The 19,695-nt window shown below is 41.9% G+C and overlaps 1 protein-coding gene across 1 annotated transcript; it reads right to left on the reverse strand.

Moving 5' to 3' along the window:
• Positions 1-798: 798 nt before the first annotated feature.
• On the reverse strand, positions 799-18,733 carry SLC10A2 (solute carrier family 10 member 2). The gene is made up of 6 exons (XM_059995704.1): positions 18,357-18,733; positions 11,482-11,600; positions 7,187-7,275; positions 5,819-5,994; positions 3,490-3,647; positions 799-956 (listed from the first exon to the last, which is right to left on the reverse strand). The coding sequence occupies exons 1-6, from the start codon at positions 18,731-18,733 to the stop codon at positions 799-801; spliced, it is 1,077 nt and encodes a 358-aa protein (XP_059851687.1).
• Positions 18,734-19,695: the final 962 nt, after the last annotated feature.

A 19,695-nucleotide genomic window follows, 5' to 3' on the forward strand; every position in this document is an offset into this window, starting at 1 on the left:
TTAGACCGGCTCACAGAATCCCAGGGACTCACTTGGTGATGCTCTTCCCATTTCTGGGCCCTGGGCTTGTCCTCTTCTTCCTGAAACACTGTTTGATACTTACTCACTTCCCGCGTGGCCCCCTGACTTCATTCTTACCCGCTACTTTTGCACACCTAATTGACTCTTGTCTTGCATTGCAAGCAAGTTTTTGTTATCTGTGCTTTTCCATGTATTTCCCATGATCTCCCATGGAATGGAGTTCACCCACTAGAGCAGTCGAGTTTCTTCCAATACTTCTGTCTTTGTGTCTTCCACCACCTCCCTGCTCTATGTTGCCTACTGTGGGAGCTTTGCATGAACCAAATGGCTGTCATAGTAGCCAGTGTCACACAGGCAAGCCTAGAGGAAGTCTCTCTCCAGGGCTTGAAGAGCGGCCAAATTCAAGCCATTTGAAAGAATTCTGTTTTTCCTAAAAAGGTCAAGTGGGCATCATTGGACTCCCACGTCAGAGCAACGCTTATACAAAACCCTTGACGAGTTATGGGCTTGATTCTAATTTGGTTATTAAATTCTCAGTGTTTCTTATGTTGGGTTTAGTCTGAGGTTTGAGGATATTTTGGGGGCATATTCAAAGACAGAATATATATATATGTATGTATAAATATTTGTCACATTAAGGATTTGGACCACCAGTCACATGGTACCAAAACCAATACATGAATTCAGTTCAAACTTAAATTTTCTCCTTAACGTTTTTTCTGCCAAATATCCCATCAAAACAAATAATTAAATATTGTTATAGCTGATGCGTATTCTTTAGAATTTTTCCTTTTGGTCCACTGGTGTGTGCTTTTCATCTGGTTGAAATCCTTCATTCTCCTTTTGGAATGATGACTCAGGGACTGGTTCATTGCCTTTGCCCTCTGGAAGTTCCATATTGTTTTTTCTGTAATATTTCTTGTATGCTATATAGACTAGAAAACAATACACAGCAGGTTAAGCAAATTTCATAATAATAAGCTGCAAACTTACTTTGGACAGTGATTATAATCTATGTCTCAAAAAGCAGTTGGCATTTTCTGTGGGCTGGAGGCTACTTAGAGAGCGTGATCACCATTCTTAGTTCCATGATCGCTCATGGTAAGAGGGGTGACTGCACTTCAGAAGGACCTAGCACACAGTTAAGGGCTATTTGCTCCCCTGATTTCTGCAGGCATAAGCCCTGTAGGTGGTACTCACCAATAACAACAACAGCAGACGTTTATTCTGTCCCTACTGTCTCCCAGTTATGCACTAGTCCTCAATAATATGCTACAAGCTAAGGGGTGTTGTCAGGACCTTGGTCTACTGGTCTCTGTTGGAGGACTTGAGCTGGAATAACTCTCTCCCAGCCTTCACTCTGTCTTTCCTATGATGGGGGAGCCTTGGCTGATGGGTGATTCTTCCATGAAGCTGCTAGTCTCTGGTGGCAGCCATTTCTCAGCATATATTTGAGGTCAGCTCACACCTGGACAGACTGGCCTGCAGTTGATGTGTGTATGCGTGTGCTACATGGACATGTAGGAAGCAGTGGAGAGGGACGGTATTACCAAGCCCATGTGGTCGTTGTTTTGAGCCATATTTTTTAATTAAGCTTGATCTATAATAAAAGGGCTATTTTGTTATCTAAATATCTGATTCTTTTTTCTTCCACTTCTCATCTGGTTCCAAAGTCTACAGGGGAAAAGAAAGTGTTATTTATTGGCACCTTCAGTTCCCAATACCTCACACTTAAACTTGGTATAATAATACTGTCTATCTCAGAGGGCAACTGTGAGATAAAATGGTAAAGGGCCTAGCACAGCCCTGCGAGAGTAGTAAGTGCTCAGTAAACAGTAACTCTTGTGATGATACACAGCTGAGAGAGACAATAGCCTGCTTCCAAGGTCTTAATATGTCAAGGTCAATATCCCCTTGGTTGGTCTCTGCCCTTCTACTAATATATTAGTTTTGAAGCCACTGAGCTATTGACTCTATTGAATTGAGCTTGTGGTTAATTACAATATCCCAACACTTTCATTATAAACTGTTTTGAGCCGGGAATCCCTCAACTTATCACTGATTTTATTTAACCAAACTATTTATTTCCCTCCCTTCCTTCTTCCCTTCCTTCTTTCCTTTTCTTGTCCCCCAAAGTATTTAGACTTCTAATCCTTACACCAAAATATGTTTCCCGGCATTGCATATCCTTGTTTTCATTCTTGCTGCTAAAACTGTGGGAAAATACAAGAGCAATACTATTGCCCACTTCTCCATTATTCCTTCGGCTTATCTACTAATCCCTTTTGAATTAGTTATTTAACTAGTAAATCTATGTAATTGTCCTATCACCAATCTACTTTCTCTGGTTTGGCTAGTAGACACCACTAGTATTATTTGGGAAAATCCCACAGTGTACCAAACCTGGTACATCTCCATCATACAGGTAAACAAGGTAATTAGGCCGTGGAGCCCTCCCTCCTGTGCCAGTGATAAGTCAGTGGAACGTTTCTAATGGGTCCAGAGGGTCCTGTACTGGAAAGGACAACTCTGCTTCGAGAATGACATTCAAGATGATAGCACAGAGAGTGATTAACTCCTATGGGCCAGTTAAACATCTGTTGGAGCTAAGTGAAAAACCAAACCTCAGCCTATACAAAACTGTACCTCTGGTCATTGTGTCACTTAAGAGTCACATTATTTTTTCATTCACTTTCACTATACAATCCTCATTAAAATGCCACTAAGCTTTAAGAGGAAGTTTCTTTATTAAACCAACCCCCCCCTCCAAAAATCCCCAGAATTTGAAAATAAAGGTCAAATATGACCAGTACTTAGAAAACAAAATATAAAGAAAAGTTTCAAGTAGGTGAAAGCCAGCAGGTGGCAGGGGCTAATGGATCAAAGCTATATGCTACATTAGAGTGAAATTAAAAATCAAGTTGGCTATTCTTAGTACTTGAAATAAAGAACATGTTTGCTTCAACTATTTCAATTGTATGGTTATTATAAAAAATATATATATACACACATATATGCACATACATACATGTCTTCCAATATAACTTAGCCTGATAAACATCCCTTGTATACTAATTTTCTGATAAATATCCTACATATATACTAAGCATATCAAGATGATGATTTGAGAAAAATGACCAGTTCAGGGTTCCTGGAAGCAGGTAGGAAGGCACACTATAAAATGGTCCTAACAGGTTAATATGCTCCTTAATTACTGAGAAAAAGAAAGTCAGTGGAGAGAATCAACCTCCCTTACTTTTCACTTAAAAATACCCTTTGCTAGAACGTTTCGGTAAGATTATAATTTTTTTCATCAGCAGTCGGGAAGTCGTGATAATATTATCGGTGGCCTTTCCCACCTGTTGATGTCACTACCAGAAAAAGGGAATTAAAAAATGCCGTACTAGCAACTCCAGGATTTCTCAAAGAAGCACATCACAATGAAATGTGATGATCAGTGTTCCTTACGTGCTAAGAATATTGCTGCCATGATGAGCTGGAAGATGCTGTAGATGAGTGGGAAGGTGAATGTGAGGTTGAGCTCCTCGGTAGTGAAGGAGAGCTGGACGATGGTGGAGCACAGCTGTGTATTCTGCATCCCTGTTTCCAAAGCAACTGTTCGACACCTGAAAGAAATGTTCCGAGAACCTATGTTTTCATTGGTTTGTTTGGAGTGTACTTGTTTTGCTTTGTTATTGTATAACATTAAAAGCAGATATGTATGTGTTAGCATATGGTATTTGTCTTTCTCCTTCTGACTTAGTTCACTCTGTATGACAGACATGAAGAACCTAGGGGTAAGACAGGAATAAAGACACAGACCTACTAGAGAATGGACTTGAGGATATGGGGAGGGGGGAAGGGTAAGCTGTGACAAAGCGAGAGAGTGGCATGGACATATATACACTACCAGACGTAAGGTAGATAGCTAGTGGGAAGCAGCCGCATAGCACAGGGAGATCAGCTCGGTGCTTTGTGACCACCTAGAGGGGTGGGATAGGGAGGGTGGGAGGGAGGGAGACGCAAGAGGGAAGAGATACGGGAACATATGTATATGTATAACTGATTCACTTTGTTACAAAGCAGAAACTAACACACCAATGTAAAGCAATTATACTCCAATAAAGATGTTTAAAAAAAAAAAAGCAGATATGAACATAGAAAACTTACCCTTACCAAAGGGGATAGCGGTGGGTGGGGAGGGATAAATTAGGAGTTTGGGATTAATAGATACACAAACTATATATAAAATAGGTGAACAGCAAGGGGACCTACTGTCTAGAACAGGGAGCTATATTCAATATCTCGTAATAACCTATAAAGGAAAAGAATCTGAAAAATAATATGCATATGTGTATAACGATCACTTTGCTGTACACTTGAATCTAACACAACATTGTCAATTAAGCCTCAATTTAAAAAAATATTTACTCCGGAAAAAAAGCAGATATGAGAACAAGTACATGTGTATGTGCGTATCCATATATCTGTTTTTAATGTATGTATTCACTATATAGTTTTATTTATATTAAACAAATATGTAACTCATTAACATATTATTAGATAATACATTATAATATAAATAAATGTTTTATCACTTTTTCTCTACATATACATAGATAAAATCTTGCTCTAGTCACCCTTATGATCATTATGATAATGAGAAAATGGACATAAACCTCTACAAAAGTTAAAAAGCTTTATGTAAACAAAAGCCGCTGTTACTGTTTTCTCCTTTTCAAATTAAAAAAATTGGGGATTATAATATTTTCTTGTCCAGAGGAACAAGGAACACCAATTAACTTATTTTGCCCTCTGAGCAGTGGAAGTATCTGTGTCATCTATTTCTATATGTGCATATATACACAGAGATTATTTATATTATATTTAGTATATGGATAGCATTTATTAATAAGCAATATATCCTTATTAAATACAATATTGATTAAATATTTCTTTATAAAATAAAATTAAATGTTGATTCCGATGCTCTAGTCAGAGAGGAAAGCCCATACACGCTAAAACAAGTTCTGATACCCAGCGCTTTGTGGATCATGAGTGCATCCTGTTTCTGGCCTGAGGAACCCTTGTGGATCACAAGGCCAACCTGGGTGCTTCGGCTGAAGTCACTTTGTTTGGAGAATAAGGACGCGTGACAATGGAAGAGGCCAGCTTGCACCTGGGGGAATGGTCCAGGAGGATCTGAACAGAGGCAGTCAGTGTTTTCTTTCTGGGGGACTTGCATAATTTAGGGATGAATGAGTCTGTATAGAATGATGTATTCAGAAATAGGGTAATGTTATTACAGGTGAGAAACTTTGAATCTGCATCAGTATGTACAGCTGTTGTAGGTTGAATTGTATTTTCCCAAATGCATATGCTGAAGTCCTAACCCTCAGTACCTCAGATTGTGCCCTTGTTTGGAAATAGAGTCACTAAAGATACGATTAGTTAAGACAAGGTGATTCAGATGCACCCTAATTCAACATGACTGGTGTCCTTATAAAAAGGGGAAGTTTGGACACAGAGACATGCACAGAAGGAAGGCGATGTGGAGAGAAATAGCTAGAAGATGGTCATCTACCAGCCAAGGAGAGAGGCTGGAACGGATCCCCTTTATCCCTCCGAAAGGGCCAATCCTGCTGACATTGATTTTGGATCTAGCCTCCAGAACTGGGAGACACATTTCTGTTGTTTAAACCACTGTTTGTGGTGCTTTGTTACAGCAGCCCTAGCAAACAAATACAGCAGCTATTACAGAAGAAGATTGCTAGTCTGATTTACCAAAACACCATACCTGTGCCAGGACTGACCAGCTATTCTGGCCAGAAAAAACCCTAGGGAGTAACCGGCCAAGGGAAATAGGGTTCCTATAACCCAGAGTTTGGGCTCAATGATCCAGGCATTCTGGTACAGTACTCCTCCGACCACAGCTATGAGCACAATAAGCAAGATGCCTGTGATGGACCCAACCTGCAAGAAAGACATAAGCAGATGCAGCAATCGTGAGGCAATGCAAATCCAAATATTCTTGTCAGAGAAGAAGCCTAAGCATCTCTTTCTCTCTGGGAAAGTGAGAATAAGTGACCTTTCTGTGTAACCCTTGCCCGACGGCCGCGGTAGACCCACCAGAAATGCTGGGGCTTTTCCCACGGTTTAATCTTTAAGAAGCTTAACAGGACCAATTGAGAGTCCGTACTCAGCCTGAAGAAGATGTTCTAGTTGCAAATTATCCTTGTCAGAGAGGAAGAAAACCCACTCCAATAAGAATTAGAAGAGCTGGCTTCCAGATTCAAGTCCTCCTGCCTGCCTTCCTTAGGTCAATCATGAAACCTCTCTGAGTCGTAGATGTTTCATCTGTAATTGAGGATGAAATCTTACCTGAGTCACATTTTATGATTGTTATGATAATGAGAAAATGGAGATAAAATTCTATAAAAGTTAAAAAGGCATGGACAAACAAAACACTGTTATTGCTTTCTCCTTTTCACATTAAAAAAAAATCGGGGATGTTAACATTTTTTTTTCTGGTCCAGAGAAACAGAGGACACCAAGTGTCTTATTTTGCCCCCATGAGAAGTGGAATCTATCCATGTCTATATTTGTCTATATCATCTATGTTGTCTATCTCCATCAGGTGGCTAGAATATGGTTGGTAAAACGGAATGAATTGTTGCTAATTATGTATATCATCATTTATATATATAGTTATATATTATTATTTTTATGTATATATAAATGTGTATATAAAATCTACCAATTGCCAGGTACAGATGGCCGTATAGATACAGGGATAAGAAAGATACGATTTCTTTTCTAAGACAGCTGTCTAGATATATTTTATAATACAAACCCACATAACAGAGATAAAAGCAAAGTGCCGTCGGTGTACAGAGTAGAATAAAACCAAGAGGTAAAGTTTGAATTGGGAATCTCAAAGCGCGGATAGAAACTTGCCCTGTGGTTGTGGTAAGACAATTCCTGTCTTACCCCTAGATTCAAGGGTGTTCTAGAAGAGTGGGCTGCATGTCGAATAACTTTAAGACCCTCTAGAAGGGGCTTTATAATACAGTGAGAAAAACCAGTTCAGTAGATGGAGAGACCCATCGCTGCAGTGCACACTCTGGGCCACTTGACCATGCTGCCTGTGGCATGGGACACTTACCTTAAGTATGATCTTGGCTTTATCGGGCCATCTGTGATTAATAAACATTCCAATGGAAACAGGAGCAATAAGAGCCACCAAAGATATACCTGCAGGTGACAGAGGGCAATTTGATCAACAGAATACAGCACAGGAAAGAGCAAAGCAAGAGTAAGCGGCCCCAAAAACGTTTAGGAGGTAGATCAGGCTGCCTTCCTGAATACACTAAATAATTTAAAAAACAACCCACCCCCCAAACTCTACTTCTTTACCTACTCCAGTAAATAATTCAATATTTCTGGTGGAAAATTGATAATATCGATGATATAAGTCCTTTCCCTAAATCCTGGATTAATTTTTTTTAGAGTTCTTTATGCTGCCAATCAATATCTTTTAGTTTCCATTTGTCAGAATCTTGGCTTATGTGGCCTTGGGATCTTGATATCCTAGGAAAAATACCTTTTCAAAGTGTGTGTGTGTGTGTGTGTGTGTGTGTGTGTGCGCACGTGTATTCTTGGGGTGTACAAAGATGATATTTAACATCTGTCTGTTACTTCACGGTAGTAGAAATAAAAGAAAAAAGTTCAGAATTCTCCAGGCATCCTGTGGCTAATGACTTCCTGTTAAGACTGACTTGGGTGATTCAGATCTGCGGCAGGGAAGTGAAAGAATAGGTTGAAAAAGCGTGCTTTAAATTTTCCGTGAGATAATAGATTTGTCGACCTCTCAAGTAATTATAATTCTTTGCAGGAATGTGCTCACCCAGCCAGATAAAAGAGTCATACTTCAGATTCTCTGCGTTAAACTTACGGCTGTTCCTGTGACCTGTGGTTTGTTTCTCCATGTTGTTTAACACTCATTTGTCCGACGGCTGCTTTTATATAATATGGCACTAAACAACTTCTAACTTCTCACAGGCTGTTTCTTTTTCAAACATCCTTTTAAAGTAGTAGGAGAAAGTGGAATTGAAGAATGAAATTCTGAGAGTGGTTGTTGTCTGGTACTGGCGTAGATTGAACTAGGACTGGGAAATGGATTCTAGATTCCAGGGCTGTAAATATCAATTTAGAATGAATATAATAGTGATGAAGACATAATGTCTTTGTAGCCTTCTGGCCCTCCTGGGGATAGAAGGGTCTGCAATTACTTTTTCCCAGAAATTACTCAATGGGATTAAGTAATAGCTAAGGGTACCAAGAGCAGGAAAAGAAAAAAAAAAAATTTAGGGATGAAAGAGTAAGGAGAAAACGGTGGAATAAAGGAAATGAACAAGGTCACTGATACATGTACTGGTCAGAGCCCACAGAAGAATCCCCTTTGAGTATCCTTACATCCTGCTACTTTGGGAGGAGACTTCCTCCTCTGGGTGTCCAGACTGTTCCCTGAATGGATGTTTGTAGGCCTTAAAGGAAAGCCGTCTTGATACAAATTGGTTGCACTGCGGTCGCTTAAATCTAGGTGCCAATACTGTGATTGGAATGTGAGTGCGGTTAGGTTTTGGTAATGTATTTGTCATGGGTTGGATCTGTGCAAAGGCAGCCCAGCCCGTGTTCGGCCCCTCTCTGCTGAGTCGTAATCTCTTGGGGGCAGCCCAGGGCTACCAGATAAACACACAAGCGGGACCAGTGGCCAAAGGTAATGGCAGAATTGCATTTCCCCTCTTGACCAGACGAGACCGGATAAAGATTTTCCGGGACTCAACGTTGGCTGGAAAAGACACTCTTTGCCCTTCATCCCACTCAGAGTGTGTGACTCCCGCCTGGAATTCTTTACTCTCCAGAGGCCTAGAGATTTGTGTTTCTTATTCCCCACGTGCCTGAGCTCTCTGTGGCAAATGCCTGTCCTTCGAGACGAGAGAGCATCGCTTTCAGTTGCACTGTTCGAACCATAGCTTGGTCTGTAATCAAGGTTACACGGCAGGTACAGGAGGGAAGAAAGGGACAAAGAAAAAAGAAGAAAAGCGAGTGGGAAACAGAGTCGCGGAGTAGAACTTGGAGCCAGACAGACTCGGAGCTGAACCTTATTCGCAAACTGTGAGAACCAGGTGAATCATTTAAGCCTCCCAGCCTCAGTTTCCTCATTTGTGAAGTGGCCAGAATTATATCTAATGCATGGTGCAGTTGTGAGAATCAGATGGGGAAGTGGATACACGGGTTGTGGTCCTAGACATGCAGGGGATGGAAGAGGTGGCATGGGAGCTTTCTGCACTGTTTGCAGTGGTACCAGCTGCGCAAGCTGCCTCCCTCCTCCATCCAGATGTCACCATCTGAAGGGGCTCAGGGGGTGTTTATTGAATCATCAGAACGTGATGAGCACCGTACGGAAACTGGGCCCAATAGGCCGGCCAACGGAGCAGAGTGGAGAGCAGGTCGAGGGTTATTTCCAGCTCCCTGGTCATCTTGGACAAATTAAACACATACCCCGAGCCTTACTTAATTGCCTCATTGAAAAGTATCAAAAACATCTTGTGAATTAATCAGGTTGTGTGTTTTCTACGTTAAAGGGTAGCAAGAAGGTTAGGTTGGAAAAAGGACAAGGACAAAACGGTGACTAAGCAGAGTTAATACTTTTGTTTTTTCAAACTCTCATTTTAAAACTTTTTATCTTTTCCTCTTCACTTCTCTCCCCTTCTGTTTTCTTTTTTCTTTTCTTTTTGCCCTTTATGCCTTGTAGGATGACCTTTTCCTCCTTTCAGGTACTAATGACTCACTTTCTCTTCTTTTCAAAATTTATTCACATTGAAGAAGGTGCTATCAGTCATTCACACTGTAGTTAGAATTTCCCAATATCGCCATGGGGCATTTTCCAGGAGGGAATGACTATCAAGAGGAGACTATTTTAAGGCTTACATTTTTTTCTTCAACAACAAATAATATAGAATTAAAACTCCTCATTCAGCAGACACGTTCTGTGAGAGGCCTACAGTGCACACCACTCAAGCAGACTGCGCTCTTTTCCTTGAAGGAAGGTGTCCTCCCAGGGAGCAGACTGAGAGTTGAGCAGCATGAGGCACAGGCAGGTGGCTGTACAGGGTCACCCTAAAGCCTGCTTGCAGGAGATGACATCTGATAGGAAGGAGCTCCCTGGGGTCTGTAGAAGGACCACGTGAGGAGAAATCCCACACTGAACAAGGTGTGCCAGAAAGGACCACTTTTTTATATGTGTGGGGAGGATGTCTAATGGCCATGGTAGGAATAGAGTAGACTCTGTGAGAAAATATTGCAAAACAGATTGTCCCCCGTGAGTGTTCCAGAGTTTGTTCTAACTCAGTTGTGTAGAGCCGAATCATGTTTTTATCACAGAAACAGTTTTTCTTAGAAATGGAAGCCATCCAGCCCAGCTTCCCGTGTCAACAGGAATCCTGTTTACAAACATCTTTCTGAGGCACTGTTCAGTCTTTGCTCACATGTTCCCTTCCACGGGACCCCTGCACCTCTTTGAGGCAGCCCATCAGGGAGACACTGGTCTGCAAGGTCAGCTGAAAAAAGACTGTTTAGCATGTCAAGTAGCTGGCCATTGGTACTGAGGTACTAGTTCACTTACATCTCATCTTTGATGACCGTGGTTCTAGCGGATGCTTGGTTTGGGTAGACCAGGAACTGTCTTGTCCTGCCCTTGACCCCATGTTCCACCAATGACTTAACCTCCCACCAATATCTGTTCTCCCAGAAACAGGAAATAAAGCCCTTTGGGGCTGGGGGTGACCATCTGGGAGCTGAGTGGAGACAGAGATATAACTTGCACATTTGACTCCCAGGGCCTGGTACACAAGCTGGGCCAGTAGATCAACTTCTGAATCACGACGTGGTTCCCAGTGGAGGGTTATAAATAGTGTGTTTCTCATGGAACTCACTATTTATATGTGGAGGGTTCTCATGGCCATTGCTTACCGGGTGCCCTATTTTGAAACCATAAATAGAATGCTTTTTGTATTTGTTCAATATGAGTGTTCCGGAGCGCCCTGGACCCGTTGTGCCCTGGGATAAGGGAAGGACAGAGCCTCCTGTGCGTCGGCAGCCCCAGCCTCCTCAGGTCCACACGGCTGTGTACGGGGGTCCATTCCGTCAGCCCCCTCCCTGGTGATTTCAGTGGAGGACAAAACCAGTTCTCCCACGGCGTCAAGCTTTAGAATTCACATGCGGCCAGTCCTCATTCAAACGCAGGCGAGACTTGTCCTGAAATCCTAACTGGGCACAAACTACTGCTGGTGTGAGAAGTAAGGTCTAGCTGGGTCTGAGCCTGGCCCGAGGATCTACCCAGGGACGAGCAGAGGGGAGGAGGGCCGGGTTAAGCAATCTGGTGGAGGAATGACTTACCTATTTTATCATAGGGAATTATGATTATCCCAGAGTCGACCCACATTTTGGTATAGATTAAGAGGCACAGCGGCATCATCCCCAGGGCAAGCAGCGTGGAGCATGTGGTCATGCTGATGCTGAAAGGAAACGGGCAGGGTGATACAGCCAACTGGGTTTTCTACGGGAGAGGTTGTTTCATTTTTCGGTGCGTGATTAGAAAGTCCTGCCAAAGACCCTCTGCCGGCAGCACTGTCCGGTCCGATGGACAGAAATACACATGTACCCTGGTCTGTGCAGGGCCACACCGGGGAAAAGATGGTGAGATCTGTATTTCGTGTCTTTCTACTTTGTCTTGTGCCACCCCTCCCTCCCCATTGGTTCTCAAGGATCAGAGAAGATATTTTGTGACTGTATAAACTCATTGTTAAAACAAGGTACAAGGTGCTTGGACATGCCACCCTTCGAACCTCCAATCAGAGAACAGCAGACACATTTATACCCGCCAAGACGTCAGGGGCTTTGCTCTGTCTGCTCGGGGTGAGGCGGGCCTCCGTGGCCCCTGGAGGAGAATGCACGTCCAAGGGAGGAAGCCTCAATGTCTTTCCTTAAAGCAGACAAATTACTCCCCTAACGCCCGAAGCTTGAGAGAAGGAGAGGAAGCTGACTTCAAAAACCAAGGAAAACATGCAAGCAGGCAGGGTGGGCCTGGGTTCTAGTTCTGCTAAGAAATTTAGCAGATGGTGCCCAGTAGCACCAGGGTCTGGTAGCGCTCCTCCTGAAGCATCAGTGTTTGAGTGAGTGGACACGGTTGAGCAAGTGGACTTTGGCTTTGGAGTGGTGGGCATGGAATGATGCTATTTTTAGCACTACTGCAGTGGATGGAGGAGAGGTTTTGGGTAGCGGGTCTTTTGGTCCCTGAAAAGTGCCCTGTGTATGGGGGCATATTCTCTTCCTGGGAAACGGAGCCCTTAAACGGCTGGGCCAGACACCGGCTGGCTTGGAAGCAGGCGTGGCCACGTTTATGACTATGGGTAATTTACTTGAGTTCCCTTTGCCAGTTTCCTTATCTGTGAAATGAAGAAAATCGTAATCATCACTACCTCATAGGCTGTGAGGACTAAGGGACCCAATGAGTCCAGTACTTAGAATAACGCAAGGCGCTCATTAAAAGCCAGTTCACTGTAACCCTAACCCTAACCCTATCCAGCCATTGTGTGTGTGTGTGTGTCTCTGTTGTGTTTCAGCATAATACAGAATCAGGAAGCTAGAGAGATTTTTCTGAAAGGCCCTTTCTCTAATAGCCGTAGCACTATCAGAGTAGTAAGTTCTTAAAGGAATTGTATGTGGACTTCAAGGAAATATTAAGTTATTTACAACACCTGCCTCCCCTCCGGAAAAACAACCCAAAACCACAAACCACCCTACACATTGCTAAGGAAAACAGCTGGAGGTGAGGAAGCTTGTTTCATTGCATCTAACTAAGCAGTTTTGGCAAAATGAAGGATGGGGTGGTGTTTATCCGGCGGCTTACCTTGCATAATAATCATTTTTTTAAAAACCAGAATGAAGTCGCTTAAGACATGTTTAAAGGATTTAGAAAAAAATACTTGTCTTAGTAGAGCTAAAATTGTGTAACAATAACCAGTGCTGGGGATGTATGTAAAGCATTGCCAAGAAGTTCGATCTGTTATGGTGACACGTTAACTTAATTTAGATATGCAATAGGATGCTAAAGGCAGAGTTCCACACCAGAATAATAAGTTAATTTGTTACGAATAGTGCTTTGTCCTACTTATAAGTAAGATCCTGGAGTTTGATTTTCCCCTCTCTCTCTTCCTTTGCCATTCTCTTTTTCATCTTTTATTTAAAGAAATAAATTAGGATGGATTTAAAGTTATCCCCATAATAAAATTACTTTTATTCCAGTGCATCCAATATGCTTTCCAGAGTGGAGATGATGGGATGGGGGTGGAGAAGGGGGCAGTGTTCATTACCTGCATCACAATGAGGAGATGGCTGACCATTTTTTGTTTTAAACCATGAGAACAACTGTTAGAAGGAAGTCTGCTCCTCCCCTTGTTTTTCTTTCAAATTTCCTTCTGAAAGCTTCAATTCTGTCTCATTGCTAAGACAACTTATGAAGTTGTGTCCTGGCTTGAGTTTGGCAAGAATGGTTCCTTAAAGCCCACGAGAAGCGACAAAACAGGAGTTGGAGAAGGGAGTGGTTCAGATTTAGTGGCCACCTTGACCATGAGATGCTGCAGAGAGGCAAGAGAAAAGATGGCCAGAGCCACTCAAAATGAGATGAAAACCAACTCAGATAAACGATTTTAAGGAACAATGTAGGAGAATAAATTAGCAAGGAAAAATCATTTTACATAAAAAATTTGAAGTTCTACAAAGAGCAAAGATGTCAACAATGGAAACACTATACCCTGCATTTATATTGGAATAAGAGAAAACATCAGAAAAAAATCTCTTGGTTTAAATTCTTTCCTTAGTCCTATTCATTGCCAGGGAGAATAGTTTTCCTTCTTTTTTCTTTTCGGAAGCAATAAATGAGAATTCAGTGAATGTTGAGGAATTTGGTGAAGTCCGTGATAAGGAATGCAAAGATTATAATCATATTAGAAATGAAACACCAAGTTTGAAAGATCAAAAGAAGTGTATACAGGTGGGGCTAGAAGGCGGAGACATGATGATTGTTAGAAATAGTGTTGAACAGAGGTTAAGAGTCCGGACAGGGCTAAGTGAATAGGTCTGGATTCCGATTCTGACTCTCACGTGTACTGACTATGACCTCTGTCAAGGATAGGAGCCTTAATTTTATCATCTATTAAATGCAGAAAATAATAGTACTAACCTCAGAGGATTAGTTTGAGGATTAAAATACACCTAGAGGACTTATACTGTGAGTGGCCCCTAACAGTGTCCACTAAATGTTAGCTAGTAAATAAAAAGAAATGCTGCAGAGCAAAACAAAGCTTGGTTCCTCTGAGGGAAAATAAAGGGGAATTCAAATAGTGTTGGATTAATTCTTAGATTAGAGAGGAGCTGGACATTTGTGTCATTGAAATGGGAAGAACTGCTTTGAATTTGTGATAAGCCAGAGGGTCAGGGATTTTGAACAACTAAAATAACAGTGAACACAAAGTTGGAAGATGAAAAATGTAACAACATTTGGCAAAAGAACAAAGGTTGTAGTAAGAAAACTTAGAAACTCTTAAATCTAGAAAATAATCAAAGGGAGTGTAGACAGTGCATAGCAGTGAAGGAATTGGGGGAACCTGAAGAAAGGATGCAGAGGCAGGGATTCCCCAAAGAAGAAGTCAGAGAAAGGAAAATGGATTCCACATGTAAGCGATATCATATGATATTTGTCTTTCAGTGTCTGACTTACTTCGCTCAGTATGACAATCTCTAGAAAGGATTCAAATGAACTTATTTATGAAAAAGAAGTAGAGTCATGGATGTAGAAAACAAACTTAGGGTTACCAGGGGTTAAGGGGTTGGGGAGGGATAAGTTGGGAGATCGGGACTGACATATCCACACGAGTATATATAAAATAGATAACTAATAGGGACCTACTGTGTAGTACAGGGAACTCCACTCAATCCTCTGTATGGGAAGAGAATCCAAAGAAAAAAAGTGGATATATGTGTATGTACAACTGATTCACTTTGCTGTACACCTTAAACTAACACAACATTGTAAATCAACTCTACTCCAACAAAAATTTAAAAAAATAAAGAAAGGAAAATCCTTGTGTGGTGTGACCGAGGCCATTGCTAAAGAAAGGAAACATTAAAAAGTGGGGAGTCTTTGGGTATACAGAAGACACAAGGGGGTGGAAGCCTCTGTGTTTGTTCCCCAAACTGTGGGCCACCAGCAAATTCACCTGAGAGCACCACCTTCCTTTCTCCCTGAGACATTTTTTTCATAACGCGCCCACGGCAGAGCTAGAACAGGTGAAAATACTTGCTCACGGATCAGATTCCCACAACTTTCTAGGCTGGAGTGGTCTAAGAAGGAGCTGAAATATTACTTGCTGTATTACAATGAGCAAGGATTCCATTAGTAAGGTCTGCTTTTTTTGCTGTGTGTGTGTGTGTGTGTGTGTGTGTGTGTGTGTGTGTGTGTGGCTGTGTGTGTGTGTGTGTGTGTGTGTGTGTGTGTGTGTGTGTGTGTGTGTGTGTTTTGAAGTCACCAGACACTGCAGATTGCAATGGTTTCCCAGGTTTGGGAAGAGATGACAGCGTAAAGGGGAGATGATTCAGTTTCTCCCAGGAACCACATCCAGGAAGTTAAAGCCAGATGGAGTTGTTTTGCCGGTGTTATATGGTATCTGCTCAACTAGTGCAGATACCTGTTGGTATAAACAGTCATGTCTTCGCTGCCATTGCTAGAGTTCAAGTGGAAATGGAGAAGGTAAAGTTCCAAGAGGACAGAATCGGAAATATAAAGGGTAGATAGAATTGTATCTACATAAATGATCATGAGACTTTAGTTATCCACTGCTCACTCCAAAAGAATAAAAAGTGTTGGAAAACTGTTTCCCAATAGCTGAGGTGTCACTTTCTTAATTTGCTCTGAAGAAATATTTCAACAGTTTTTCCTCTAACATATGCAATGCATAATGTCATGATCTTCCTAGAGGCATAATTTAACGTCCTTTCAGTGATCATGGGTTATCGTTATTACTTGTTCCACTAAAATGTGGTGATGTCTTCTGGGTGATACGCTTACAGAGCTGTGTGTCCCTAAAATAGTGATGCAGAGCTGCTGTGCTTTCTGACTTAGCTTCTTCTCTTTGGAGGCATTTTGATCTTTTCCTTTGCAGTCAGGCTTTTGGGGCCACTGGCTGCTGTGGGACATGGGCCTGCCCCTTCTAACAACTTGCTCCACCCTACTTCTTGTTTTTCATCCTCTGTGCTGGGAAAAAGTTTTAGAGCTTTACAATCGGGAGAGTAAGTGGGTGCTGTGTGAGGAACGTCTGTGAGATGAAGAATGATTTACTTTGGGTGTGCAGAGTCTTTCACTGGGTCTTGTTTGAGTTCCGGATAGGTGAAGTTGCTAGAGAGGTGATGACTGCACTGGATGTGTGCTGGTGTTGTTTACAAGACAAGGGAGATCTGTGGAGTGCGCACTTTCTAGAATGAAAATTAACAATTTTCAGTGGCACGTGTCCCATTAGAGGAGCTGCTGAAGGATTCACCTATACTGATTCAGCTGGGGGTTTTCCACCAAGGTTTCAAATTCTAATTCTGGTTCTTACGTCTTACAGGCATTGTTATGTGAGGGAGATAAGATTACATAATCATCTCCTGTTTCCAGAGAAACAAGATTTCCTTAAAACCACAGGAAAGTGTAACTTGGAGTTTGTAGGTTAGGTTTTTACAGTTTCAGCCCCCGGAAGGGAATCTGCCCCAGTAGCTGCTCAGCTCAGCATCACACACACTTTTCTGTCTTACAGAATGATGACACGTGTGCCATTTCGTGGAGGCACAAGACTCTCCTGTTTTCTTAAAAAGTTACAAATATTATGTAAAAGATGTTTGGTGGCAAAGTCCTGTATTCAGTTCAGTTCACTCCCCTCAACTTGCCTGTAGAATTTTAACCCTGTGCTTTCACCCAGGTCACACCAAGTTGAAATCTAGCAAGGCCTTATCTCTGTAGGGTGGTTCACAGATTAACTAAACCTGAAGCGCACTTGCCATCCTTTGCTCCTCACAAGACTTTCCTTAGAAAAAAAATCTATTGCAAGGAAGAGATGGTATTTCCTTATGGGAGAGAGATGTCACGTGAAGGTATATTGTTTGTATGGCTTTTCTAAAGCTTCTGGAGAAATCCTCACCAGCCGGGCTCAGGTGGCAGGCTTCCAGTTGCCCACTAGGCACTGGATCAACCTGGAATCCAGTCTGACATTTTGCTCTGGTTACATTTCTACACATGAGCTTCTTGCTTCGGAGTGTTATAACGTGATGCACAGAGCCCATTGCCTACTGTACAGTATTTAATAAGCACTCGTTACACTGACACCTGGCAGGTTTGCAGAAAGGCATACCTTTCACAGGAAATGAGGAATGGTGAGGGAAGGAAAAAGACATTTGTCTATTCAACTTGCAGCGTTAAAATTCTTGGTGTCCTTGCATTACTGCTTTGTCTTATTCCTATTACTTTTTTTTTTTTTTTTCCAATGCTAGTTCAGACTGGCACAGGATGAATTGGGCAAGCATTGCAATTTAGATTACTCTGTGGGAAGCAGAGAAACCACTTTCTGTTTATTTTATAGGAAGGTAAGCATAATTTTAAAAAAGCTGTTGTAGAGGTTTTCTTTTCTTTTCTTTTCTTTTTTTTTGTTTAATGCCAGTAGAAGTGAAGCAAATGTACAAAATCTTTCTTACACCTTATACCAAGAAAAAGCTTGTCCAAAAAACTGGCTGTGCTTGGCCATTGTCTCATCCTAGGGTCTAACTTTTAATGAACAACTTAGTTTCACGATTGCATTCAAAGCTCCTGATCACCACAAAGAAAGTGTTTCTTGTTTTTCTTTTTTTCTGATACCAACAAGGAAAACTTTCTCAGCTGCAGCTTGTGGCTTGGAAAGGATTTCTTTTTTGAAAAACTTTGACTTTTTTCCCAAAGAGAAACAGCAATTATACAACTCCTTGTTAACTGAGTTAGATTTTAAAACGCAAACACAAAAGAGAACCCCTAAATTCGCAGAGCTAAGCAGCTGCATAGGAAGGCGAGTAAAGGCATTTCGTCTCCTGTTTCAATTCTTAGCTGGACCCTAGATCAGTGGCAGATCAGACGGCCATTCACAACGCCACAGGCTTCTGAGAAGATTAATTCAAGGTGATTGCAGTACTGGGAGGTTTAGATATCTTACCTCAGGTCCATGTCGCCATCAACCCAATAGGCCAAGATGTTGGAGGTGGTTCCTCCCGGACAGCATCCCATGATGAGCACCACTACAGCTTGGATGGGGAGGATGTCAAAGGTCACTGAGAGGATGAATCCTGTGAGGGGCATGATTCCAAACTGACAGAGGAAGCCAACACATATGCCCCATGGCCGCTTTATGTGCCCTAGGAATTTCTCGATTTCCACATTGCATCCCATGGAGAACATCACCAGAGACAACAGGATGGTCAAGACCGTGCTCAGGACCACACTTAGAGTGGTGTTGAAATCATCCTCCGGCAGCACACAGGACGCGCCATCGCAGACTGTTGCGTTGGCCAAACAGACCGTTGAATTATTCATTGCTGGCTTTTCTGCTCAAATTCTCACAGAAGTCCACAGAAGCGCTTGTCCTCTACTCCTCACTAGATGAGGACTGTCTACTCCAACTGCATCAAACTTTTAAACCCTTTTTAAACATATGTCACCTGGTGTCTCCTTCAAAAGCCACCTCAGAGAGGCAATAAAAAACAATAAATGCTAGTATGTCAGTTTCGAGAGGTAACCTTACAACACAGCACAAATTATGGATCATAAAAGTCCTGCCAAATTATTGGTCCAGACAGAGAATTCTAATTAATCATTTATTGACATGATAATGAACTGTGCCATATAAAAAGAGCTGTGTTAATATTTAATGCTGGGAAGCTTTGTTCAATAATCTCAGTTAAATGACGCTTAAAATCAACTCCGACTATTACAGAACATTGTAGGGGTTAAGCCGCAGGAAAGCATCTCCTTGCAATGGGGGCGATTGGGTCCTGAGAAGTCCAGTGCCTTGTGACAAATCAAATTGCCGATTAGTATCAGACTCTGAGCTGGAACCCAGGCCATCAATTTACTCCCCTACTAGTTTTCCTACTGTATTATTCTGTCTGTGTGTATTGGTCTGTAGTGTGCATAAAGAATATTTACGTTTGAGAAACTTGTAGGGTTTTGATGCAAACCTATGGGAGAGTAGCATGCAGGAGGGTAGGATGCTTTCTGTACTGTCTGGTGGGAAGGCGGCCAGGAAAGCCCCCCTCAGTTACTTACACACACAATTATGTATGTGTTGCCATGGTAACAAAGTGCTGCATAGCAAGAGACAATACAATTATTTGGAGGGATGAACCTCAGAGGATTAGGTCAAAGTGATGGGAGCTCTTTGTGCTTGACATCAGGAATGGAAATTAGAAATTTTTTTTGCGGTGGGGGGGGAATCTGAGGTTCCAAGGGAGGTTGATTTCTGTGCATGTCAAATGGTCAAACGTATTATGAGCAGA

Source organism: Delphinus delphis, chromosome 18 (assembly GCF_949987515.2).
Source record: "Delphinus delphis chromosome 18, mDelDel1.2, whole genome shotgun sequence".
Taxonomy (NCBI): Eukaryota; Metazoa; Chordata; class Mammalia; order Artiodactyla; family Delphinidae; genus Delphinus; species Delphinus delphis.

Bases quoted from the DNA above. Each gene is read 5' to 3' on its own strand.
- SLC10A2 (XM_059995704.1), bottom strand. From the start codon at position 18,733: ATGAATAATTCAACGGTCTGTTTGGCCAACGCAACAGTCTGCGATGGC. The intron at 7,276-11,481 runs GTAAGTCATTCC...TGTCACCTGCAG, and splicing joins AATTCCCTATGATAAAATAG to GTATATCTTTGGTGGCTCTT. The intron at 5,995-7,186 runs GTAAGTGTCCCA...TCTTTCTTGCAG, and splicing joins AAGCCAAGATCATACTTAAG to GTTGGGTCCATCACAGGCAT.